The sequence below is a fragment of the Pogona vitticeps genome, chromosome 5, assembly GCF_051106095.1.
Source record: "Pogona vitticeps strain Pit_001003342236 chromosome 5, PviZW2.1, whole genome shotgun sequence".
Classification (NCBI taxonomy): Eukaryota; Metazoa; Chordata; class Lepidosauria; order Squamata; family Agamidae; genus Pogona; species Pogona vitticeps.
In genome coordinates this window covers 45,581,083-45,607,643 of record NC_135787.1, presented here as the reverse complement: position 1 = coordinate 45,607,643, position 26,561 = coordinate 45,581,083, and the positions used below count along the sequence as shown (strand labels likewise).

The window sequence follows — 26,561 nt, the reverse complement described above, 5'->3', positions numbered from 1 at the left end:
CTGTAAAAATGTTGATCCGATAAGCTAATCAAGTGCCATTTAATTAGATAACCTATTAATGTTTTAGAAGAAACAATAGCTAATCTGTGACACTGCCACCATGCCTGTACAACTCAAATTACTATTGTACTAATGTATAGAGACAAACAGGGCTCTGTTTCCAGTCCTCTAAGTACTCTGGCAAACATTTCCCAAGAAACAAATAATGCCTGCTGTAAGGAGGGGTCAGGAGGGGGTCAAAAAGCAGCCAGAGTCTCTGAGGTTCTCTAGCAATAGCAACAAACTTTGCTTCTATTAATGAATGAAAGGTGGGATTCTTAGGAAGCTAATGGATACCCAGGACACTAGGCTAGACAATGTCCTCCATTGGACAGGACTCAGCTGTCAATTATTCTGCAAACTAACTCTATTTTAAATTGAAAATGGTGTAGAACTACATAAGGATATCAAAACAGGTCAATTACAGCTACTAAAAAGCAGAGTTATACATTTAATGTAGTGGTACAGAATGCTTTCATTATTCTTACTTTCTCATTAGTAAATTTTAACTCTGTAAGAGTGAACAACAACTTAATTAAGATCCCTCCAATTAAGAAGACATCCATGCTATTCTGAGTGATAGGCACAATGCATATATATTTCCTATACCCACTTGTATCTCTCAACAATCTATCAGTAATTTCAAAGAAGTAAAAAGCACCTGACATACCTAGCATCTTTCAAAATAAAAATGCCACTATAAGTAATGGGCTGCACTATAGGAGGAGCACTACTGTTTAAGCAACATTTTAAGATGACCAAGATTAATGTGGCTAATTAGGGCATCCGATGACAAATGCAGATATAAAAGAATACAAACTGCAGAAATCTAGACAAACCTGAAGGAAGCCTTCCATCTGTCGAAAGAGTTCTAGGTCCCGTCGAATATTGTCCTTCAGAGATTTTGTTTTGGTTGAGAGTGAATGAAGTTCAGCCTCTATATTTTCAAGAGATATTCTGCACAGGAGGAAAAAAGTAGTTACTTGCAGCAATTTTCAAAAAGTTATCTTTTTTTAAAAAAAAACTTGCTTGTTCTAACATATACTGATAAACAACATGAGCATTTTTGTTTAACAAAACTTGCATTCATAGTAACCTTCTTAAATAACATAATATACTGTAGCTGCCACTGCCTCCATAAAAAGCTGCTAAATTAGGGGTTTACAGAATTATAACAGAGATCCCAATTCTTTCCCCTAGTAATGGAGTGGGTAAAGGAATACATGTGAAGAGCCTCATGGCACAGTGGTTAAACTGCTGTTGTGCCGCCAAAAATCTGTTCACAATCGGGAGCTTTGTTTTTTCAATCCCAGGTAGCCGGCTGGAGGTTGACTCAGCCTTCCATCATTCTCGGGTCAGTAAAATGAGTACTCAGTTTGCTGGGGGGGGGCAATGTGTAGCCCACATAATTAACTTGTAAACCGCCCACAGAGTGCTTTAAGTGCTGGGAGGGGGTGATATATAAGCAGCACACTTTGCTTTTTGTTCATGCTCTGCTCTGCGCCTTAACAGAGCCATTTTCTGCCCAATCTGCACTCAACCCCAAAAATGACTGAGGAGGAGTATATAAGCCTATACAGTGCCACTCTGAATGTTGGACTTTAGCCTTTATGACCAAACAATGGGAATGGTTGTCCACAGAAGTGAATTAGATTAGTCAAGGGAAGCATGTTAAATCACCAAATACAAGCTGTGCCCCATAGTATTTATATTTATTAGAATCAAATGACACATCAATAAAATATATTTTTAATAATAACTTCTAATAAATTATTCTAGTAACAATCACCACAACCCGCTTAAAGATTAGTTCATTGTGTCTCTTAAAAAGAGAAATGTTGCAGGCATCCTTCTGTTTCCAGTGAAAATCAAACCAGAGAGCCTACAGTAAACAATTGTGGGGTCTGTTTTCAGGCCCAAAATTTGCACATGCTTTTAGCACTTGACAAAGAAAACGACCCCACGTTCTCAGCTTTCTCGCTCACCTGGCTGCCTCCTGAACATGCTTCAATTTCTCAGGAAAGGTTAGAAGGCCTTTATCTTTCTTTTGGGCTTCCTGAAACAAACAAAATGTTCCCATAACATTCCACTCTCATGTTGAAACCTATATTACACCTTCATGTATGTCTTTAAAAAAGAACAATTAAGATGTTTCTGCTTTGAACCTGTTCTGTCCGTTTGTAGAAAAAATATTGAAAAGCTGGAAAGGATCTAATTTAACAAGTTAAAATGACAAGTTCTGTTCCAGAGATCTAAGCTTTAAGGAGTCTCTCCCTTGAATACAATGAAGACACATTAAGGAGGACTATTAGGTAAAGCCAGCGTACTAATGTCTTTTGTGCGAACTAATTCAACATTTCCTTCTTAATCTTCATCACTTTCCCCCCCCCCTCCCCAGCTCTGGAGCTGGCAGATTAGCTGTTCAACCAGTTTGCACAGGGATAGGCATAAAGTCACAGAAATAAATGCTAACTCTTATGTTGTTGGGAAACAGAGAAAAACTAGGAGAAAATTAAATGGCATCCTTTATCATGAAGTATAAGGGTACAACTGCATAGCTAAAGAGAGTTAATTGCAATCTTCATAAACAGAGTCAAAACAAATAAGGCCACCACCCCCTTCTGTCTGGCATATCTGTTGTTAAAACTTTCAAGTGTTTCTTTCAAAGTTTCACAACTAAATAATCGATCAATCCAGGGCAGCTTCTGCTCCAGAAATAATCTGGGATTTGAAGAGCTAGACAGACTGAAAATCTAATCTAGAGGGGTGATTTTAAATATAGCACCACAAAATTTCCAGTTCCAGATCAGTTTACCAAGTTGCAGATCTAAATATTACAGCCATACATTGATGAAGAGGTAAACAAAAAAAGGCAGTAAGAACTGAAAGAACTCTTAGATCCTGTGACATGTATCCCCTTCCAGGAGATCCTATCAATCACCTATCCCTGCTCCTTAGATTTCTGTAGTCTATTATCTTGGAAATGTTTTTTATTTACATACCAAAGCAACAAAATGAAGCAGATTCATTCCAGGCTTGTTTGCTTTTGTATCTGCCAGCTTGAGTAATGATGACAATTTAAAGCCAACTGCATTGCCAGCATAGCCTCCCTAAAGAGTAGGAGTGGGGAAAAGGCAAAGGCAAAAAGAGGCATGAGATGGCAATCTACAACACTAGAAATCATTCCCCATCCCCACTGTGCAGGATCAGGCTTGTACCACTTACTGCATTCATAATATTGCCAGCTTGAAGGACCAAGTGCAGTATGGAATGCAACTCTTCACAGCACATAAGCTCTGCAAAAGAGAAAAGAATCTAAATCCACTGGTTATTTAGAAGGCAAGTATCTAACACTTTCAAATGGAATCTTCTCACAGATTAGTTAATGTAAAATGTATTTGGGATATAAAATTAAATCTGATTTGCCCAAGCAAAGGAGGGAGGCAAAAGCCTATTGAGAAGGCTTGAGCATTAATTTGTGCTGGATCCAAAGAAGGGCATACAAAAACAAAACAAAAAAAAAGCTGGCATAAGTTAATTTCTCATCTCTTCCTTCTCCCCTTCCCCATAGATCCTCAGTCCTCACAAATGCTTCTTCTGTGGATTGGGAGACCCAGATAAATAGGGTGGGTTGTAATGCCATTGCCATTTAGGAGATGCCCAGAACTAAACAGTAGGGGTGGTTCAAGGAATATAACTTTGCCAATTTCTCCTGGGTCACAGCCAATCATATTTAAGAATAACTTCTCTGGAGAAAGGAAGGCACAGAAAACTCATTTTCCAGCATTCCTCTGAATCTTTACTAAGTCCAACTACCAAAGGCATATTGATTATTTTAGAGCCAACTCCACAAAGAGTTTACTGTGAAGAACGTTGTTACGTCACAGTGGTGTGTGTAACAACCTGAAAAGTGCCTTAACTGATCAGTCTTTAACATCACAGCAAAGATCATTAAATGTTCTCATTCAATTGTGCCTCTAAAAAAATTGGGACTGCATGATTAGGCGAATCGCATATGTTCGCCCAAAGCAATTTAAATAGTTAGCTAATATAGAAGACAGAAAAAATAAACAAGCAGTTTATGCATCAGTAAGCAGTTCTACCAATGTGCTTTTTAACTTAATACTGAACTCAACAATGGAAGCAAACATATCATCACTTCCAGATTCCAAGCACCCTACAGTCCTTGTCTCATTGATTTGTTATTCCTCTGCAATGAATGTGTGACACAAAAACTAATGTTAATTATTCTGCAGATTTTATACCAGTTCAGAGAGAATGGCTAAAGGCTAATTTGGACATAGTAGGTTTCTCGAGGGAGTGACACATATTGTACATAGTAAAAGTGTAGAAATAACCAGTTGCTTAGCATATTACATCATACTAGAGGATGCCCACTGAATCAATAGTGGATTTTATGAACCAACTCCTCCATAACTTCCACTGATTCAAATGGGCCTACTCTAACTGCCACTTATTTTAGCACAGTAAATCACAGTTGGAGTAAACCTATTTGAATCTATGGAACTTACAGAGCAGTTGACTCATCAAATTCCAATTGATTCTGTAGGCCTCCTCTAGTGCAATTTATGATGCTAAGCAACAGAATTTTAGCCACTGAGAGTACTGTAGTTGAGTGATTGGACTTCCCCTTCCCCAAGCTTTCTATTTTTTTTCAAGTTGCAAGTAAACCCTTATTTATCTTTGCTCCATAAATCTTTCTACCCTAAAGTCATCACTACCCACTTCAAGACTGTTTCTCTTTCCTTCATCCTACAAATAGCCCTGCTCTTGCACTTGGCTTGCAGCTAGAGATAAAAGACCAGACAGAGCATATTTAAGCCATAGTGGGCACTGTTGCCAAACAGATGCAGGAGAGAAGAGATAAGCAGTGTGGAGATAAGGCATGGGATATTAAGAATCACAGTGTGTATATGTACATTACACAGTGGTCTTCATTCAATGCATCAAGACCCACTCTAGGTCAAAACCTGATGGGAATCATAAGAGCAACCTTGCCACTATAGAAATACACGGCCAAAAAACATAAACAAGACCTAGAACAGAAACATAAAGGTAAAAAGAAAAGGAAGATAAAAAATTAAGGAAGATGAAAATGTTGTGACACCTTAAAGACTAATTGCTATACAGTATTTTAATGTGAGCTTTCGTGGACAAATGCATTTTGTCAGACAAAGAAGGCAGTAAAAGTGGGGCTCACTAACAAGATACATGCACAGAGAGCACTATTCCCCAAACGGTAAGTTACTACAAATTACTAGTAATTTACAAATTACAAGGAAACAAGGCAAATGTGAATTCTCTCCCTCTCTTCCTCCCTCGGAGGGAGGGGGGAAGAGTAGAAAATTGACTCCAATAACTGCGCAAAAAACAGAAGAAGTGCAACACACACCAGACTGATAACATACACACACCCTTATGGAATGTGTCAGAGCTAGCTTGCTTCCTTTAAATAGCTATAGGGATCCTGAAATTCCGGATCTCATCACTGTAGTTAGGTTGATTAACCTGCGAGGGCAAACAAGAGCCTAATGCATGCTGCAGCATGTTTAATTACCCTTTGTAGCCATTCTTATAATTGTCATGTCTTTCTGCAGAGAAGTACAAGATGGCGAGAACTCTTTTTTTAACACCATGGCTTCGAGTCGCAGTGAATAGCTGAAAACAAACAAAAAGGCTTTAGAACTGGCATACAAGAGAGTGAGAGAGTTAGTTTATGGATGAATAGGACCAGGTTAGTTTTCTTACTTTGGCACCTGGATTAGCATGTACATAAAAGAATCTGGTTGACACAGTTTTGATAAGTCTCCATTGAAATCCTTTAACTTCTTTACCTAGGGGAAAAGAGGCAGAAGAGAGAGAACACAATTACATATAAAGGATAATCATGCAAATGTTATAATGATTTTTTCAAATTGAAGACTTCAACATAATTACTAACACATATTAAGAAAACAGAAAAACTGATTTTGAGGCTGGAACTCGAGATTGTATTGGATGACTGCTCTGAAAACAACCATGTACCTTGTACCTCGCTGCTATTCCCCAGTGGTACAAAACACAAGATATGAATTTCCCCTCCCACAATTTCCTTCTATTATTATTTGCAGGTAAATTTTGCATATTACTATGACCATAGACCCCATCAGGCCCAGCCAGCATGTTTAGTAGTGTGAGATCAGGATAGGGGAAGTCTAAAACATCTGGAGCATATCCAGTTGCAGAAGCTTGATCCAAAATATTTCTCATGCACCAAATATTAACATGTTCTGAATAAGCCAATAACTTCTCTGCCTTATGTCCCCACAGACAATAAATTCATAATGTTGCTGTAGGGTAGCAAAAAAGTATCAATGAACAAATATATTGGTGGGGAAAGCAGAACCCTGGTCTTTGCAAGAATTAAATGTGCTCATTTGATTGCTTAATGACATTGAAGTCTTCTTTCTGATAGGTATCAGGCAGTCAAAAGATGAGAAAATCAATCTCCACGTTGTCACAAATTTGGCAAAATGCACACACACCTGGCAGTTAATAACATTTAGTGCTACAAGACAGCATGAGACAGCTTGCCAACACATTAGCATGTAAGAGATAAAACAAGTTGTGTCTCATTTTCTTTCTCCCTCTCTTTTCTCTCTGCGTTTCTCCTTTAGGGGGACAATTTCATACATTCTTGGCTTCTGCTCAAACAAGGATACGTTTATTATTTTTGAAACATGTAAGTCTCTCCATTGACACAGTTTACAATATGAGGGTGGTTCAACAGACTGTGAAGAGTATATTAAAAAAAAAGGTAGATCAGCAACAATGATCATCACTATCATCACCACAAGTAACAAAACTTGGCAATGTGCTCTCATAGAAGCTTAGTGCTTAAAGTAGAATTTACATTCCAAAATATCAAAGTGAGTTTGGCATATGGCATGAAGTGAAATAGTACTGAATTTGGTGTTTGTGCACACCCACTCACCCACTCCCAATCCCAATGGTTCCCAACTTTGGGTAACCCAGATATTTTTTTGGACTGCAGTTCCCAGAAGCCTCCATTAGCTGTATTACCCAGGATTTCTGGGTATTGCAGTCCAAGAACAACTGGTTCACCCAAGGTTAGGGACCACTGTAGAAGAACAGGAGAAACGGGGGTGGGGGGGAGAGAAAAAGACCCCAGCACTATTTTTCATTACAGAAATAATAAAACGATGCCTTACCAGGGACAGGCACATTGAGACAGACATATTCCTTAAATCATGGCAAAAAGGCACAGCCATCAGAAGCCTAATCCGCATATCCTGTTCTATTTCCCCCTACTGAAGGCTCACTAACCTCGGCTCAGTCAAACCCAGACATACGTGGTGCTGATTGCTAAAAATTACAGATCCTATTCCTGCCAAGAAGTTACACTACAACCCCCATCAGTGCTGCCTGTGCATGATGGAGAGTTTTAGCCCAACGCACATGAAGATGATAGATCATAGATGGCTAGAAGAAGGCCTAATCCCCATTACGAATCTGCACATAGTTATTTAATCTGGGGTTCAAATCCCAGGTAGCGGCTCAAGGTTGACTCAGCCTTCCATCCTTCCGAGGTCGGTAAAATGAGTACCCAGCTTGCTGGGGGGGCGCAATGTGTAGCCTGTATAATTAAAAATTGTAAACCGCCCGGAGAGTGCTTGTAGCGCTATGGGGCGGTATATAAGTCCAATAAATAAATAAATAAATAAATAAATAAATAAATAAATAAATAAATAAATAATCATTAGGCAGTTATTTCATTATGATCTGCATAAACAAGAATCCACAAATTCAAAGGTTACTGAACCTTACACATGCCTCAACGTTGAGTGACAACATTTAAGAAATTCTCCAGTACTTTGTTCCTTTAAAAGCCAAACCTATACTCCAGAAATCAGAAATTGTACCAAACACAGAATTCCCCAGCCAGCTATGCTCCGCTATAGTCTGAAGATTTTTAAGCTTAGAACAAACTTTTGTGCACATTCTCTTTCTTATGTTGTGCTCATTACTATTAAGACAGCTACTGGCTCCAATATAGGAATGGCAACACACTGATGATATTCACATGGGTTCAATGGATCAGAAGACATCCCTGGAGGTGGTGGGCACAGAAAGCAAAACACATCCAAATGTCACTACACAGTGTGTTAAAACCAGCCACAAAAGCACATGACCTGTTAACAAAGTGTGTGAATTGGATCTTTGAAAGGTATTAGGTCCACAATCTATTTTAGAACAAAAAACACTTCTATAATAAAAATGATCACAAACTCCTAGTAAGAATTTTCTTCTATATTCTGAATTGGGATAGACAAGCATTACTTTTATTTATCTCAGCACTATGAAAGCCATCCCTGTTTAATTGATGCTATGCAGGAATCATGAATGTGTCATCAGGAGGCTGGGCAATGGGGGAAATGCAACAGGTACAACCCATGTGTTTCCTATGACCATATCACTCCAAATGTGTCTCATTTTGGAAGCTAAGCAGTGTGAGGCCTGGTTATTATTTGGATGGAAGATCACCAGGGAATACTGTGCCTAGAGAGGACTAGGAAACAATTCTGCCTGAAAGCCTGACAAACCACCATCAGAACTGGCAAAATTGGAACAAAAGGAACAATGGTCTGATAGGCCAATGGTATGACTCAGTTAGGCAAATTTTTATGTTCCTGTAAGTCAACAGCTTATCTGAATTATATAGGATTTTGCTGTGGTGGTGGGGAAGATCCTCTTCTTCTATTAGCATATGTTAACATGTCTAAACAGTAACTTTAAAAGATCAAGCAGATGGAAGGAGAGAACCCATCTTTCCCCTTCCATTTGTTCCTTCCTATTTCTTTAAGATATTTAAAGAGTCAAAGTGATAGTTCATGCTTTTGCAAAATTTTGCAGAAATGGGGTACTGACATTCTGGCAGGCTTGAAGCAAGGTAAAGTGGTGTTTAGGTGCCTATTGACTAGAACTGCAACTATGTTATGGAAGCGTGATAAATATACATTAGAGGGGCTTAGTTACTCCTTTCCTGTTGTGGTGTTGGAAGTCCTCTACAAACACCTTTTTATTAAATGTTCATTCTTGCTTAGTGTACTGGTAGTGTACATGTCAAAAGGGTGAAGAAAAGACTACACCTAGGAGGAGCAAGGCAAAAGCCAACAATAGAATAGGCTAGGGAAAGCTGCTGGGGGAAAAGGGGATGCTTAAATGAGAGCCAAGCTGACTGGGGAATTCTCAGAGCTGCAGACCAAAAACACAAACATTTCCAAGCAATGGTGTTGAATGGTTGAAGCAAGGATAGACACCATGATGTACAGAAATGGGGGTGGGGGGAACTGCCTTAGGTTTTAAAAGTAGCATGGTAAAACATGTCAGATAACAGAGTTTTAAGGTACATATCTCATACAAGAAGTGAGCTCAGCAAAGAGAACCTAGCAAGATGGTAATTAACAGCATGTGAGGAGGAATAAAATGTAAGGACAGAAGCTAGGCATTGATAAAGAGAGGACTAGGCATTTAATATAGACTGGGAATAAAAAGAACCAACTAGAATACCCAAGGAATCTTGAGTACTGTCCCCTAATTGGGGTTGCATGATCTCAAAATAAATTTCTCTAGTGGCAGTTTTGCAAGTATTGTATACGTTTACATGTGTGTGGTTTTTTTAAAGGAGGATTGGTGAGTTGTAATTTTTGTATTCAGTCTGAGGAGAACCACCCTTCAGAAAGACAAAAAAAGTCAAGTTTATGGGCTTGAAGGGAATATGAAATGTTGGAGTAAATGGTGAAGTTCTTTGTAAGGCTGTAGCAAAAATCATGTAAATAGGAGCGCCTAGAAATTTTATAATGAATGTCATAGATTATGAAGACTTTTCACTGAATGCTGAAAAAGTAAGATTACTGCAGCTAATACAGAACAGCCACCAACTGAGATGGGAGCATGGAGAGGAGAAACAGGGAATGTAGGAAGTTCAAAGCTGAGAAGAAAATTGAAATATATCAGGCAGGACTTTTTAAATGTGTCATGTCCATGGATGTTTTCCACAGAACTCAACATTAACATGTTTGAACTTGAACACCTTATTACTGCAGTCTAGATACATTAAGATATTCACAGATTTCTCACTTCCACAAGTTAAAGACTGAACATGCTAGAAACTAGCATGTTAATAATTAAGCCAAGATTGCAGTTAAGACAGCATATAGAACAAGGCATTGCTTTTAGAACTTGGACTTCGAAGGAGGACATTTTTATTATCTCAGTGGCTTGTTCCTTGAACCATACATTTCAGCAAGTCATTGTATTTGATCTTGGACACATACTGAAGTTTTTTTTTTCTTTTGCGTTCAAAATTTATCATGTTTTTCATGTAGGCAGAATTTAGAAGGTAGCAAATGTAAATCCTCGTAGGACTTTGCTCTTTCCTATGAATATCCCCAAAAGTCTACAGATAAACAGTCCCTGAAAAGGTATGCCAGCAAGAACTAGCTACCCTTAAGGTTACCACTGTTTTTGTTGTTGTTGTTGTTGGCTTTGCTGCAACACACTAACATGCAGCCTTGATATGGTTATAATTTTTTTGGTCCCTGCCATCCCAACTCTCAGACGATAAGACATTTCATGAAGAGCTGAATCTCATCTCTGATTCTATACTGGGTTTCAGAGCCCAATCCTCCTTTCCGAAGTACAGCTTGAAGTCATACATTGCAAGCACCTACCTGAGACATCCTCCCTGCCCCATCAAACAGCCCAATTCTGGGAAAGAGGAAGAGTCTGAGCTGCATTTTGATGCTAGGAAGTTGGAAATCAGCAAAGTTGATTGGCAGGAGGACAGGATGTTCTCACGGGGACTGACTTTGTGGGTTTTTGTTTATGCAGATTTGCTTTAGTTTACATTGTTATAGAATGAATCTTTCATTGATTCAGAGTTGGTTAGTGTACAGACTTGTTTAAAGGTGACAGTCATGCTTCCAATGCCATGAAACCTTTTTTTTAAACCAGTGTCTCTACCTACATGCACATGGCACACATTCCAGTTACCACCTGGTTTTTATCCTCCTCATCTCTCTGTTCAGGAACACTAATCAAAACAGGAGTTTTCTTACATCAGTGAAGTAAGTCCCAAGCGAAGCACTGTACTTCGAATATAATGCTATACTGTGGGCAACTGGTGCGCCTTTTTCCTCTAGTCCAAATTTGGCACAGACAATCCTTCCACTCTCCTAGGATAAGCAGTTATTAGAGATTGGCACCTTTTTAAAGGCAAGTTTTTGCAATTTGTAATTTGTCAAGATTGATGAACCACAAATCACAAGTTTATGATTTTTTCCTGACAAATTGATGTTAATTCATCTTGATTTTAAAACCCTATAAATTCCCCCTAGCACCTAGAAACACCAAAATTGCAGAGACACTTCTCCTGACTCTCCCCTACAATCCCTGCAAGTTTGGTGAAGATTGGGTTTTGGACATCTGAGTTATACACCCACAAAGTGGGTCCCCCCCCCCAGGAAACTGCCCTTTGGCAGCTGGTTTGTGGCAGTGCTGGAATTTCCCCAAGCCAACTGCTAAAGGCCACTTTCCTGGGAGGGACCATTTCGGTGTCCCTAGGTGGCTATGAGGGACATTCCTGGGGGAACCCTCTTTGTGGATGTATAACTTGGACATCCAAAACCCAAACTAACTTGCAGGGCTTATAGAGGAGTCAGGGAAAGGCTCTCTGAAATTTCAGTGTCTGTAGGTGCCTGTGTGTGTGTGTGGGGGGGGGTGTTTTAGAGCCCAACAAACTGACAAATCAAAAATCATTAAAAATCATTTATTTATGTTCATTGGGGGCTTTGCTTCTAATGAATACAAACTGAGGAATTAGCAGTTATTCAGAAAAAATTACTTTGCAATTAATGTTTTAATTTGTATCCATCTCTAATAGTTATTTGTCTCTGTTCACTTCAATGATGGTTGCGATATAACCCTCCTCTTACCTCTTCTGTTTCTGGCAATAGCTTGAGAAGTTCACGTAGGATCTCACAGCTATAGAGATCACTTCTTCCTGAGTGAAGATCATCAATTATACACTGAAAAGATCTTGGTAGGGAAATATAAAGATAATATATTTAAGCTTAGGAAAGGTGCTACTTCCAGATATTAAATCTTACACATTTTTCTGAGCATCGGATTCTATGAGAGTTTCATTCTAGTACATTATTAAATGGCAACATGTTAACATGCACACAAAATATCGCTTTGCAAACTCCACTTAGGTCTCCTACAACTTTGCTCCTTATATCTAAGAAGAATAGTGCCCAATCATTACACTTATGCTATTTTCACATAAAATAAAAAGTTTTAGAAAAACTGTTGCAAGTTTTTTAAAATCCACAATTAAAAAAGAAACTAGAAACAATTTTCAGTTAGGCATGTAAATTGTCCCCTGCCTAACATTACAAATATGGTGCCATGGACTGGAACTTGAGATGATGACAAATATACGAACCACCATATCTGCCAAACAGACAAATTAACTCTGTTTCAAACCAGATTAAGCCTGCAGCTTTATTACTTGTGGCTAAATATTTCTCCTTTCCTGCCATGCTTATTTCATCATGTTTGAGATCTGAGATGGGGTACAAAATCTTACTTTTTAAACTGTTTGAGAAATATCCCAATGTTCATACTTCTTTTGGCATCCAAAATATTAATCTGGAAAAAAGACAACAACAAAACACATTAAAAGGCTTGTTCAAACAGTACACTCTTTAATCAGGCTGGATTACACTGCATACATTTTCTGGCAAAGCAGAGACATTCATATCAAAAACAATAATAATTGTGTAGTTACGCTAGTACACAAGTCACACCATTTGAAGAGTTTAAACTTAAAACCAGATATTTTTAAACTAGAAATTTGGACAGAACTCTAACTAGGCATCTAGGTTACTTCTACACTTAATTCAGAGTGCAGTAGTGGTGTTTTGTTTGCTTGCTTTAAAAAGAGAAAAGAAAAAGAAGAAAGCTCAGAAGAGCTTGGACCAAACTGACCTGAAATACTCTCTTTGACTACATATACCTGTCTAGACCCTAACATTATTTTTACAGGCGTCTCTCCTGATTTTCCTAACAAATGAGACAAGGGAGGTAGTTTCTGGAGAAAGGGTCTTTCAAAATTTAACTCCAAACAAGGTTATGATGCAGAAATTAGGAATATAGGAATTGAAGAGAAGGGAAATAAGACTTGCTATTGATGGGTCAATTCATTAAAAAAAGACACCTTGAACTGACTTTTTACTCTGCTAAAATAGTATAAAGATCTTAAAATTTGAGCTTTCATACTGTTAAAATAGTAAAATAGCAAATAGAAGATGCTAATAGAAAGTGCTGTACTGCAGCCAAAACTGTGCTCACGACCTAGGGTTCATTCCCAGGTAGCCGGCTCAAGGTTGACTCAGCCTTCTATCCTTCCAAGGTCAGTAAAATGAGTACCCAGATCACTGGGGGTGGGGGTGGGGGAGAATGTGTAGCCTGAATAGTTAACTTGTTAACCGCCCAGAGAGTCCTTGAAGCGCTATGGGGCAGTATATAAGCAGCATGCTTTGCTTTGCTTTTTTGATATGGAAAATGTTAACATGAATAGTTTCCTTTTGTTACTATATGCTATTTCAAACATACATGTTACAAGGAACTTAGGAAATTTGCTTCATTGTACTACAGCTCCCAGAACTGTCAGGTCAAAATGGACTTTGCAGGTTGAATTAGAGGTTCTTGGAATTATAGTTTTAAAAGAAGAGCAAGTGAAAGCAAGGGGGGAGGGAACAAACCAGAAAACAGCTTTTCCACGTTCTGATATTTTACATGCAGTCAATACCTTTTTCCACACATATCTATAGTCTTCCAAAGGTAATATTGTCCTCATGACAAAGGTTATATCTGACCTGTTCTCTGGTGTTTTCCTGAACGCCCTCTTGCTTATTCCTAAGACTGTTAATACTTTTGGTTAAACTAATAAATAGAGATGGGAGTATTCGTATATGAATACGACTATCCCCGCACTGGTGGAAATAACGAGGGTTCGGTCCCATGGGGCCGGACTCTCCACTCACAATTTTGCAGCTGCCGCTGGCTCCGCAGAGGCTTCCGTTATTCGCAATCGATTACTCACTCCTGGCAGGAGGCGGGATGACAAGCCTCTCTGCCAGGTCACACAGTGGCTAATCCATTGCGGAGAACAGCATGATAGGAAGCCACCACGGAGCCAGCAGCAGCGGAGAGATCGTGACTGGACAGTCGAGCCTCACGGGGTTGGACCCTCGTTATTTCTACCTGTGTGGGGATATTTGTATACGAATACCCCAATCTCTACTCGTAAATATGGGCTAGGAAAGATCTGAAATGGCATTACATGGAAACAAACCCTTTCAAGAGCACTTGGACCTTTCCCAAGATAAATGGGGCTCTTCAATGCCAGTTTTAAAGTTAGTGTGTGACAATTACACAAGACCATTGTCTGTTTGCCTCTCTCACACACACATACACACACAGAGAGAGAGAGGGGGGGAGGGAGGGAGAAACAGGTAGTAGCTTAGAACACATAGCAGATGAAATCCTATTTAGTAAAGCTGCACTCATAAAAGCTGCTGATATCATCAACTACATATGCTAATATTTAATTTAAAGTTTCCTACCCATCCACCCCCAGGTTCTGAGGGTCCCTAGGTATCCCTTTGAACCTAGGAAAGCTTTTTGGGGCTCAATATAGAAAGGGGACCCTTTAATGTCTGAAATCACCACTGTTAATCCCACTAAGTTACCCATCTGTTTAGTGGAGATATTTGCACCTTGGTGGAACTGCACTGTACTAAAGATTAAGATCATGAAAAGAATGAAACCTCTTTAGTAAAGGGCAAAAACTCTAATTTGTTCCCAAGGATGAGATTTTCAATGTTTACTGTGCAGTGACATTTTGAACCCCTTACTTTGCTGATCCATCCACAGTATTTTCTTCTGTTTTTGCCATCTCAGCACTCACCCCAAAACTTTCCTAGTGGATATTTAACTGCAACACGCAAGAAATAAGCAGCCAGAAAGCAAAGTGGCTCTCCAACGAGGCCTTAGAAATAGCAAAGAAGGGAAACAAAATGGCAGGGAGATAGGGAAAGTTACAGAAAATGGAATGCAGACTTCCAAAGAATAGCAAGGAGAGACAAGAGGGCCTTCTTAAATGAACAATGCAAAGAAATAGAGGAAAATAATAGAAAGGGAAAAACCAGAGATCTGGTCAAGAAAATTGGAGCTATTAAAGGGACATTTTGTGCAAAGATGGACATGATAAAGGACAAAACTGGGAGGGACCTCACAGAAGCAGAAGACATTAAGAAGAGGTGGCAAGAATACACAGAGAAATTATACCAGAAAGATCTGGATGTCCTGGACAACCCAGATAGTGTGGTTGCTGACCCTGAGCCAGACATCCTGGAAAGTGAAGTCAAGTGGGCCTTAGAAAGCATGGCTAACAACAAGGCCAGCGGAGGTGATGGCATTCCAGTTGAACTATTTAAAATCTTAAAAGATAACGCTGTTAAGATGCTACACTCAATATGTAACACAGCAAGTTTGGAAAACTCAACAGTGGCCAGAGGACTGGAAAAGATCAGTCTGCATCCCAATCCCAAAGAAGGGCAGTGCCAAAAAATGCTTCAACTACCATACAATTGCACTCATTTTACATGCTAGCAAGGTTATGCTCAAAATCCTCCAAGGTAGCTTCAGCAGAATGTGGACTGAGAACTCCCAGAAGGACAAGCTGAATTTCGAAGGGGCAGAGGAACTAAGAGACCAAATTGCTAACATGCGCTGGATTATAGAGAAAGCCAGAGAGTTCCAGAAAAACATCTACTTTTGCTTCATTGACTATGCAAAAGCCTTTGACTGTGTGGACCACAAAAAAGTATGGCAAGTTCTTAAAGAAACAGGAGCGCCTGACCACCTTATCTATCTCCTGAGAAATCTATATGTGGGACAGGAAGCAACAGTTAGAACTGGATATGGAACAACTGATTGATTCAAAATTGGAAAAGGAGTACGACAAGGTTGTATATTGTCCCCCTGCTTATTATATGCAGAATATATCATGCGAAAGGCTGGACTGGAGGAATCCCAAGCCGGAACTAAGACTGCCGGAAGAAATATCAACAACCTCCGATATGCAGATGATACCACTCTGATGGCTGAAAGTGAGGAGGAATTAAAGAACCTTGTAATGAGGGTGGAAGAGGAGAGCGCAAGAAATGGTCTGAAGCTGAACATCCAAAAAACTAAGATCATAGCCACTGGTCCCATCACCTCCTGGCAAATAGAAGGGGAAGATAAGGAGGCAGTGACAGATTTTACTTTTTTGGGCGCCATGATCAATGCAGATGGTGAGAACAGCCACAAAATTAAGACACGCCTGCTTCTTGGGAGGAAAGCAATGACAAACCTAGACAGCATCTTAAAAAGCAGAGACATCACCTTGCTGACAAAAGTCCGCATAGTTAATCCTATGGTTTTTCCAGTAGCGATGTATGGAAGTGAGAGCTGGACCATAAAGAAGGCTGACCGATGAAGAATTGATGCTTTTGAATTGTGGTGCTGGAGGAGACTCTTGAGAGTCTCCTGGACTGCAAAGAGAATAAACCTATCAATTCTGAAAGAAATCAAGCCTGAGTGCTCACTGGAAGGACAGATCCTGAAGCTGAGGCTCCAATACTTTGGCCATCTCATGAGAAGAGAAGACTGGAAAAGACGCTGATGTTGGGAAAGTGTGAAGGCAAGAGGAAAAGGGGACGACAGAGGACGAGATGGTTGGACAGTGTCATCAAAGCTATCAACATGAATTTGACCCAACTCCGGGAGGCAGTGGAAGCAGGAAGGCCTGGCATGCTCTGGTCCATGGGGTCACAAAGAGTCGGACACAACTTAACAACTAAACAATGACTTCTGGCTTGACGTCGCGACGAGACAGCAGCAGGAGGACAGAGCTCTGTCCCCTGGGCTGAATTCTGACCCGTTTTGGGACACCGTAGGGTGTCGGAACCACCCTGGAGGGGTGGTGAACTGGGGGAGAAAGCCTGTTGATCACGGGGGCGGCGGCCACCCCAGTTCGATCCAGGAAACTCCCTAATCAGCCAATGGGCAGAAATAAGCAGCTTCAGCTAGCTTTCAAGTCGCTGGCACCCATCCGAGAGAAGCAAGGAACAGCACCTGGCATCGCTGTCTTTCCATCGGGTGAGAATTCTTTTGCAACTAATTGCCTACGTACCCCTACATATGGAAAAAAAAGAATTGCTATCTTATCTCAGTAACTTTCTAAAGCGGCAGAAAATCTGGTGAGAGGGATAGCTGAAGAAAGTAACTTTTTTAAACTATACTTTAAGAATATTTACAACCTGGCGTTATAAGCTTAAGAGACCTTCATGCAAATTAAGTGTGGACATTGTTCTGTCTATCTAAAGTGTTTGGAATGATTCCCAGAAGAGGTGGCCTTGGACATTCTGTTGTTGCTTAAGGCTGAAAAACTGTTTATCTCCTCATGAGCTTCTCTTTGCATTTGGCCGGAATTAACCCTAAAGTGGACTTTTCAAAAACTGTTCCTTGGGTCGAATTTGGTTCAACTCTACATAGCCAAAGCGGAACTCCTGAAATGACTCTGGAAATTTGGAATATCTGTTTATAAGCATCTAGGCAGCAGAAACAGAATGGCACAACAAGGACAATTTTGGAATGAAGTAAAATTTATGCTTCAACAAATATTAACGACCGTGACATCTCATTATGAAGAGGCAAAATTATCCAATCAACATAAGGACTATAGTCCACAAGCAACTGAAAACAACAAGGAAGGAAATGGGAGTATCACAGATGATGCATGCCAAACCAAGCAGCAGCTTGAGAAAGTTAATCTAAGAGAAACATCAGTCTTGGACCAGAGGAGAGTACCAAGGGAAGACAAAGGGGAAAAAACAGCAAAATTAACCAAAAAAAGCCTGGAAGACTCATTGAAGATAGACCAAGTACAAAAAATGGACATAAATCAGATCTACAAAATGGTTTTAGAGGACATGAAAGATGACAGCATGTTTAGAGATATAGCAGGGAATGAAAAAAGAGGAACCAGAGAGGGAATTACCTAGGAAGATAAAAAAAGGGAAAACAAGGAAGGACCCCTTAATATTGGAAACATGTTTATATTTATCATTTGGATCTGTAAAAGGGTATATTCTATATATTAAAAGGAGAACTAAATTGAAATAAGGGAGCCCGAATCAGGGTAAAGATGTAATATGGTGACTTTTTATTTTAGGCAGACTAAACTAGATATAAAGCTGGGTCATGGATCTGGAACAACTTTCAATAAGAATGTTATTAGAAGATCTTGAGAACTTTATATAATATGAGAGTAATATTATGATAGTAGCTATACTATATACTAAAATCTGTATATGAATGGTTTGAAAGAAGGTCGGAATTTGGGGGGATAATCGAGAAGACACTGAGATGTAAAAAACAAATAATTGTAAGCAAGTATGTAACACGATGTCTGATAAGCACAAACAATGTAGATAGATTGGAAAATTAATTAAAAAAAGTTAAAAAAAAACAAAAAAACCCAACTAAACAACAACAGTGTGATTACTGGAAAAAGGAGTGAAGCAGCACGGTCCCAGGACATCCCCAGGAGAAGGGAACAGTAAGCCACTCATGAGTACTGTCTATCTGGAAAACCATGAAAAGGGTCACCATATATCAGAACTGTCTTGAGAGCCCATTTATCATCATCATCAAGTATGGAGGAGAAGTAATTCCTCATCCAGCATGTTCCCATGTACAGAACAAGGGAAGCTGGATAGATTGCTTTAAAACTAAGAGAATAGAGAAGTCTAATTCTGCCAGCGCAGTCATATATTCCTAAACATGTACCTTACTCATTCAGCTGAATAATATGAAAGCCCTGGTCTCACCTTTCCAGAGCTTTGAAATATTTCATTAGAAATATAATTACTAATAATTTATTTTTGCGATACTTAAAGCATAGCTTAATAACATTTCAATTGTAACATAAGGAGGGACACCTTTACTCATTTTGAAGTATAATTACCATATTTTTCCATTTATAAGATGCCCGTTTATAAGACACCCCCCACTTTTCTAACTCCCAAATTAAGAAAACGTAGCTTTGAGTATTCAGCCTCTGGGTTCAGAAGGCTCTGACATTTTGAGTCCCTGTTGAATCTGAGCCTACAGGCTCCACCTCCAATGAGGTGTGTTGCAACTGGTTTGTTCAGCATCAGCTGATGTCAGTTCCATAAGGCTCGTGATTGGAGGAAGCTGGTTTGCAGAGGCAAAGTACAGGCCATTTTGTTCTCAGCTTACTTCTGTATATAAGATGGCCCTCAATTTTGTGTGTAATAATTTTAGGAAAAAGTAGTGTCTTACACACTGAAAGATGCGGTAACTTGTTTTAATTACTTTTATTGGATATATGTGGTCTCACTATTCAGCTGTATGCCATATGCTAGTGGTTTATAAGCATTCTGGGGTGTGTGTATCTGTATGTAATTTTTTTTCATAGCAAAGAAGCAAATTGTTTCCTTCTAAAAACTGAACTAACAGTTTCTGTGGTCCTGGCTCCAGTAGTCAAATAATAACTTTTTAAGAGTAACATTCCAGTGTCTACCCTTCCTTATCAATTTTTCAAACACATCATTTTTCAGCACATAGCATCAGCACAAGCAAAGTATTTTTCAATGTATTTTCAAAGCATCTTCTCTTCCCTTTCAACCTTTTTTTCCCAAGATCATTCATCCACCTCAGTTGCAATATCTACATACAAGGGTGCACTGCAAACTCATCACAATTTTTGTTGCCACACCCATTAGGATAAAGAGTAATATATGTGCACACCTAGCGTCTACTTTTTTCTGAACAATATTCATAGTTTTACTCATCTGCTGGTTATATTCTGCAGATTAAAATTTTCAGCTTCTATGATCTGGCACAACTTAACCTTTATTTTTTAAAAAATAAAACTATTTCTGACAAATATTTGGCAGTTCATGATAGTTCACCTTTTATGCCTGCTAATTTTAGCAGCCACTTTTACTAAACCAGATGGAATCAAAGCAAGGACATCTAGATCACAGATGGGAATCTTTTAAGGAAAAAAAAATACATCATCGTATTCCGGAATCACTTCATCATGTTATCCTTTCCTTTGCTGGTACATGTCTTGATGCCCTGCAGCTGCAAAAGTCTCTATAGCATATAGATGTCAGAAAATGGTGGTTGCCATATGCAGCGGAAGTTCTAAGATTGTCTCTGGAGATTAAGAAAAGTGCTGTCTCACCTTTAAATTTAAGAGATTTGTCACTGCCTGTGCTTTCGTGGATTATACCGTTACCCCCAAAATAAGACCTAACCTGAAAATAAGCCCTAGTACGATTTTTCAGGATGTTCGTAATATAAGCTCTACTCCCAAAATAAGCCCTAGTTAAGTGAAATCCTACCCTCCACCATTGTGCAGCAATCAGAAGATAACATGACTGTATTTGAATAAATGTAAATTGTTGTACATGAGAAAAATCGAACATCCCCTGAAAATAAGCCTTAATGTGTTTTTGGAGCAAAAATTAATATAAGACCCTGTCTTATTTTCGGGTTCACTTCTTCAGATACAGAGTACAATGCTTAAGGTACAGGATTACATCCAGAGTGGAATGGGATGTACAAAATGGCAATCATGCATTAAACTTCCAGTTAGCTGATCCATTGTTGTATCCTTCCACCTGGCCCAGAACAGGAGTTACAATCTTTTGACTTTTCACATGACTCCATAGTCACATGGATGCCATAAGACTTCTGTTCCAAGCTACTCTGAAACTCAGGTAATTAAGATCTCATTCCTCCTAGCTCTTCCATGAGTGCTAGAGGCCTGAAGAGGCAAACGGTCAGGTTCCTTGGCAGCTGATGGTTGACCGCAAAGATCAGGACAGGTTTGTGTGCCCTGGCCTTGAGATTGTTTGTCTAATATTTCAGCATACTGTGATGTGCTAATTTCACACTGTAGTTAAATAAGGGCTGCTGTTTTACTTTCATACTACTCCGGCCACTGAAAGTCTGACTGAATCAAACACTTTTCAACATGATAAACACAACATATTAGCATCTTTCTGCTCTCCCCAAAATACTGATTAGCAGTTCTTTAATGAAAGTGTTTTCAAATGCAGTTCTTTAGGAGAATACTAGGAAAACTTTACTTTCAAATTTAATTTGACTTAAAAGCCATATAGCTTTCCAGCCTTACTCTCTTGTAGGCTATAATGTCCACACCAAACAATTCCTACCATAACCACCACTTGAGACGTGTGCATAATTGAATGGAACGTTCACATAACTGAAAAACACTGCTTTCCAGTCTTTCACAAATAATATAGTTTGACCAATGCTGTTAGAATCTACAGTCAGAGCAAAACCAGCTTTTCAGCAAAGCAAAAACACCACCATTTAACTTTTAGAGACCTGTGATACAATGGTATGAGTGCAGCTGTTAAAGTCTACAAAAACCCTAGGTGCCAGCCTCTTAAGAGAAGGTGAGCAAGTACTTTAAAAACATTTTAGATGTGCACACAGCTCTGATTCACACACTTAAGTATACTTATACACCTAATTGCCACCACTCCTTTTCAATCCTACACAAAATGTTTATGCATTTAGTCATACCAAACTTTTTACTATTTTGTAACCACCAGTTGCAGATAGAAAAATGTTTCCCAGAATTATTTTTTCTAAATTTACTTCTAGAATGACCAAGTACTGATGCTTTTCCCCTTCAGTGTTCATGAATATGCATTTCCCCTATACTTGTTAGATTCCACATAATTTTCTTCTAATTATGTCTGCATCTCAGATACTTCTCCAAAACCACATGATAATGGCTCTCTCTAATATACAGACACCAATCCTAGGAAAACCTAACATTAGCAACATTCCAGGAGTCTGAGTCTAGATTTAAATGATATTATCGCACTGCAAACGAAAACAAGGAAAACTTTATAACAGCCTAGCCCAGAGAAGCAAATGTACTGTTAAAAAATGAAAAATTTAACCATGTTGTATATTGTCAGAGAAAAAAAACCTAAACTGGCTGGATAGCTCAATGGTCTAGAGGTTGGGAGTTCAATTCTCTACTGTGCCTCCTGGGAGAAAAGTCAGATTGTGTGGTTTTGGGCAAGCTGCACAGTTCCAAAGCTGCACCCAGAAGAAGGGAACAGTAAACCACTTCTGTGTATTCTCTATCTAGAAAACCCTAGAGGTTTAAGGGTCACCTTAAGTTAGAATTGACTTGACGGCATGCAATTATTATAGCAATGGCAAATTAGCAATGTAATTGCTTATGACATTCACAGGATGGCAAGTAGGGTTTTAAAAATACATTCTGTTTATAAATATTTATGCAAGGAAATCCCTACAAAAATATAGTGGCGAAAATCCTGTTAGTTACAAAAGTTGGCATAATGCCATCAACCATAATTTTCAGGGACAAATTGATGCAAGATATAATGTCAACATAGGCATTTCATATTGTACCCTATGTTTTTCTGCAACACTTCCTAAAAAGGAAAGCCTGCATCTACACTGTGAACCACGTTCTGTAATCATGATACCCACCTTTGTATCTCCTAAAATGTTATACCAGAACATATTGCCCTTCTTCCTTTACACAGATCTTTTAATTAACCAATGTGCGCTTTCACCAAGTAGACTAGCCTCAGTTTGAATCTCCAGAATGAATTATTAATTTTACATTCCAGCAGATCTAACAGGTCACTAGGATAAAGAACATATTCACATGCCAATAATGACTTAAAGTAAGTTCTCTGTGAGAGGATTCAAAGTCACTTCCACTGTTTCTCTCAAGGCAATTAAAAAATCATCGTTAAGACTTAGCAATACAGACTCAGGAGGCAGCATAAATACCAAAGATGTCTACAGTATATTCCATGGCCAACAGCCCACAATCTAAATGGGGAATGATTAAAACTAAAATTAGCAAATTTAGTTGCTATTTAAAACTGCCTCAAATGTTTGTTTTTTAAATAATTAGCAAAAAATAAGATGAGAAATATTTTTTTAAGCATACAGTAAGCATGATAAAGGGCAGAAGTATCTGTACAGGGAAAGATAGCATGAAAACTGCAGTTATATAGCTAGAAAAATCATTTAGGGGAATAGAGCCAGAGATGTGCAAGTAAGATAAGACTGAACTAGAGGAGACAGAAAATACACACACCTGGCTCATCAGCTCCAAATTTTAGATGAAACCTGAGATCTGATTTTGCTCTTGTTCATCCAGAGTCAAGTCAGAAAGTCAAAACAAACCTCAGCATCCCGAAGCATGAGGGCTTGTCTTTGGCAATCCAATCAGAGTGCCATTAATGCCAGAGGAAAACAACCTTCTACCTTCTCCACTCTACTTGGCACAGAAGCACAGCAAAACAAGGCTTTTCCACCCTGCCTCTTTTCTACTTCTGGTAACAGGAATGCAAGAGGTGGAGGCTTTGAGGTAGAGCAAGCCACCTCAGAAACACTGAGGATGAGGATTTGTTTCCTGATTTTATTTCATATTCAAGCTTTCTGGTGGAGATATCAGTTCAAAGCTTGGATTTGAAGGGTATTTCCATCTGATCTAGCATAGCATTGATGTAGCACAAGAGGAGTCCTAACAATAGCCCCTCTTTGGCTGGGCAGCAAGAAGAGCCAATACGAGCTCTGATTGTATTGATTGATCCCTGACTTGGGCATATCTATCAGCAGACTAATGCAAGTTTTGTCAGCCACAGACTTGGGAGTTATGTCAAAGCTTTGCAAAGAGTCACCTGCAATCACAGATCTACAAATGCAGCTCTTCATAAGTTACTTGACTGCAAATCCTATCAGCCTTAGCCAGCATACCCAATGGTATGGAAAAACTCTTATTGGCCCCTATTTTAGAAGCTTCTCTTCAGTGAAAGTGGGTATAGTCAATTTTCTAAATACTACCTTCTGCTCAACAGAGTCCTGTAAAGGTAGCACCAAGAAGATTATAGGGGCTATAACTCTATGACAAATTCAAGGCATGGTTCTTCCAATGTCTTGTTATTACTGGGCTGTGCAAATTAGTTACTACAACATTTGCCCTTCTTTCCCCTCTAAACAAACATGTAACACTCAGTAGTAAATACATGGTGAAGTCACATTGTGTGAATATTTGACTAAGCACACTATTTTGTAGCATAACATTCTTCCTGTTGGTCCAGAAAAAGTGGATTGGACCCAGATGTTGGCATAAGCAACGGAGCTGGCAGAAGGAAAACTCCTGTCTGTTTCCCTTTTAACACTGTCTTACCATGCACTGGAAAAAAACCCTATAAAGAACAGTGTGTGATCCTGTTGTACAGGCTATGGTACAGAGGGAAGCAGGCGTCACTGAGTGTGAGATGGAGCCAAATTCAGTGAGGGCAACTCTGTGCTTGATGATTTATTAGTCTAAATGCTGGGGATCCATTTATCACCGCACCACAGCCAACACCACTCAGAATAATCTTCTGGCTCTCTGTATGGCACTTTGTGGATGGGTGTGGAAGGACTGCCATGAAAACTGGTCAAGAAGTTGATCCCACCACCCTAGTTACATATGCCTAATCCTAGATTCAATCTAAATATAGTTGTCAGAATATTGGGTTCTTCTGAATGGGGGGAAAAGTTCCACCATCATGCCTCACTCCTCATACATTGCAATGGATACAGGATTTACTGGGATTTTTGTCCTAGCCTCACTTTTAAAAGCCACTCCTCTTTAAGAAATTTTTGAAATGCTTTAATAAACACAGACAAAATCCATTTTTCTGCTGGAACTTCCCTTCTAGTGGTCTTTGAGGATGGTGTTTGTGTGCTAACTGGAAGTTTCCAACCAAAAGATTGTGGCTGTGAGGATGAAGTTCACTGAATACACCATAGCACTAAACTCTGCCTTCAAGAACAAGCAAAGTAAAAAAGAAACCATGCCAGAAAGAGCAAAAAGATTAAAAGTCAGCACTCAGGAGATCTGGTTTAAATCCCCACTCAGCCATGGAAACTGACTGGTGGGCATGAAAATGGTGAAACTCCTCCTTAAATATCTCACTTATCTTGAAAACCCAATTAAGGTTGCTGCACATCAGTTCTGACTTGCTGGCACGTAACACATGAACCTTGAAAAGATGAAGATTGTACAGATGGCAGAAAAAAATACCAGTAATTACAGGGACAGATAAAGCAAATATTTCATCAGGAAGAGTCCTAGTTTTCTGAACAGAGGATTTATTACTATGTTATTGTGGAAAGGAAAAGACTGGACATTTTTGTAAATATGCATGTGATACAGAAAAATATTGCAAAAACTCTTTTGTGTGCATGTGTTACGATAATCTTAAACATTGTGAACCATGTCATCACAACCATTCTGTTTTGTAACCATTTGATAAATGACGGACTTAAAATGCTGGTTAATGCTGATGTTTTAAATCTGGATTTTGGCCAAAAATAATAGACTTTTGTCTTTTCAGTCTTAAAAACTACAGCTCAAGATTGGGAGGTAGGCAGATGGAAGCAAGTGAATACATATTTAATTTTTAACAAACAGGATTTGTTTAATTAAAAAATGAAACATTTGCCTCTCTCAATATTCACTCTTACCTCTTGTTTGCTATCTTTAAAAGACCTCCTTAAAGTTTTGCTTCTGGAACTGGAAGGTGACGTTTCTTCTTTTTGGCCGAAGAATTCCTCAATTGTCTTTGTGTCGATCTGATAATTCTGTTTAGCACCAATAGTCCAAATATTGTTTTTCCCACGGACTTGCTCTTCAGGAATAGTTTTCCAGAAGAAACTACGTATTCGCTTCTTCTTGCTGGAGTGGCCATGCCCGTTGACTAAATGGGGCAATGAAGACCGGCTCAGCACTGGAGGGGGAGGGGGAGGTGGGGGCGGCACTCCTGCTGGTGAAGAGAATCCAGCTTCTGTAGACAAACATGGTGGAGGTGGTGGAAGTGGTGGTGGAGGTGGCGGCGGCAGCTGTTCTTCTGGCTCTGTTGTATCTCCAATCATTAATCCAGTTTCAACTGAAATAGCTCCATTTTCCTTATCACTGACCAAGGAGACACAATTCATAACATGCATTTTACAGTCCCTCTCTGTGGAGAGAGAGAGACTTGCGTCCAAGGATGTGCATGTAATATCAAACAGCAGGGCAGCAAGGTATAACTTGTTCCTCTAATTTTTAATGTATGGCAAGCAAAGGAAATTCAGGAAATCAGTCATCCCTCTGAAATCTGCAATAAAACATAATCAGAGAAATAAGATGTTAAGAAAACTGGATACATATAATGCATGGGCAGGAATGGGCATGGCTAAAGCATCAGTTTGTAGGTTGTGTATAATTA

General features: G+C 39.2%; 1 protein-coding gene across 2 annotated transcripts in view; it reads right to left on the bottom strand.

The window, feature by feature from the left end:
* The window catches only part of FHDC1 (FH2 domain containing 1), a 51,295-nt gene that overhangs the window by 10,225 nt on the left and 14,509 nt on the right, over positions 1-26,561 (bottom strand). For both annotated transcript variants that reach the window (XM_020781346.3, XM_073001546.2), the window contains exons 2-10: positions 25,819-26,450; positions 12,713-12,774; positions 12,057-12,159; positions 5,809-5,894; positions 5,618-5,718; positions 3,265-3,335; positions 3,042-3,149; positions 2,025-2,095; positions 879-996 (exon numbers count right to left, since the gene is read on the bottom strand). In XM_020781346.3, the coding sequence (XP_020637005.3) occupies positions 879-996; positions 2,025-2,095; positions 3,042-3,149; positions 3,265-3,335; positions 5,618-5,718; positions 5,809-5,894; positions 12,057-12,159; positions 12,713-12,774; positions 25,819-26,298 (1,200 nt within the window). In that variant the 5' untranslated portion in view covers positions 26,299-26,450. The remainder of the gene's footprint in view (positions 1-878; positions 997-2,024; positions 2,096-3,041; positions 3,150-3,264; positions 3,336-5,617; positions 5,719-5,808; positions 5,895-12,056; positions 12,160-12,712; positions 12,775-25,818; positions 26,451-26,561) is intronic.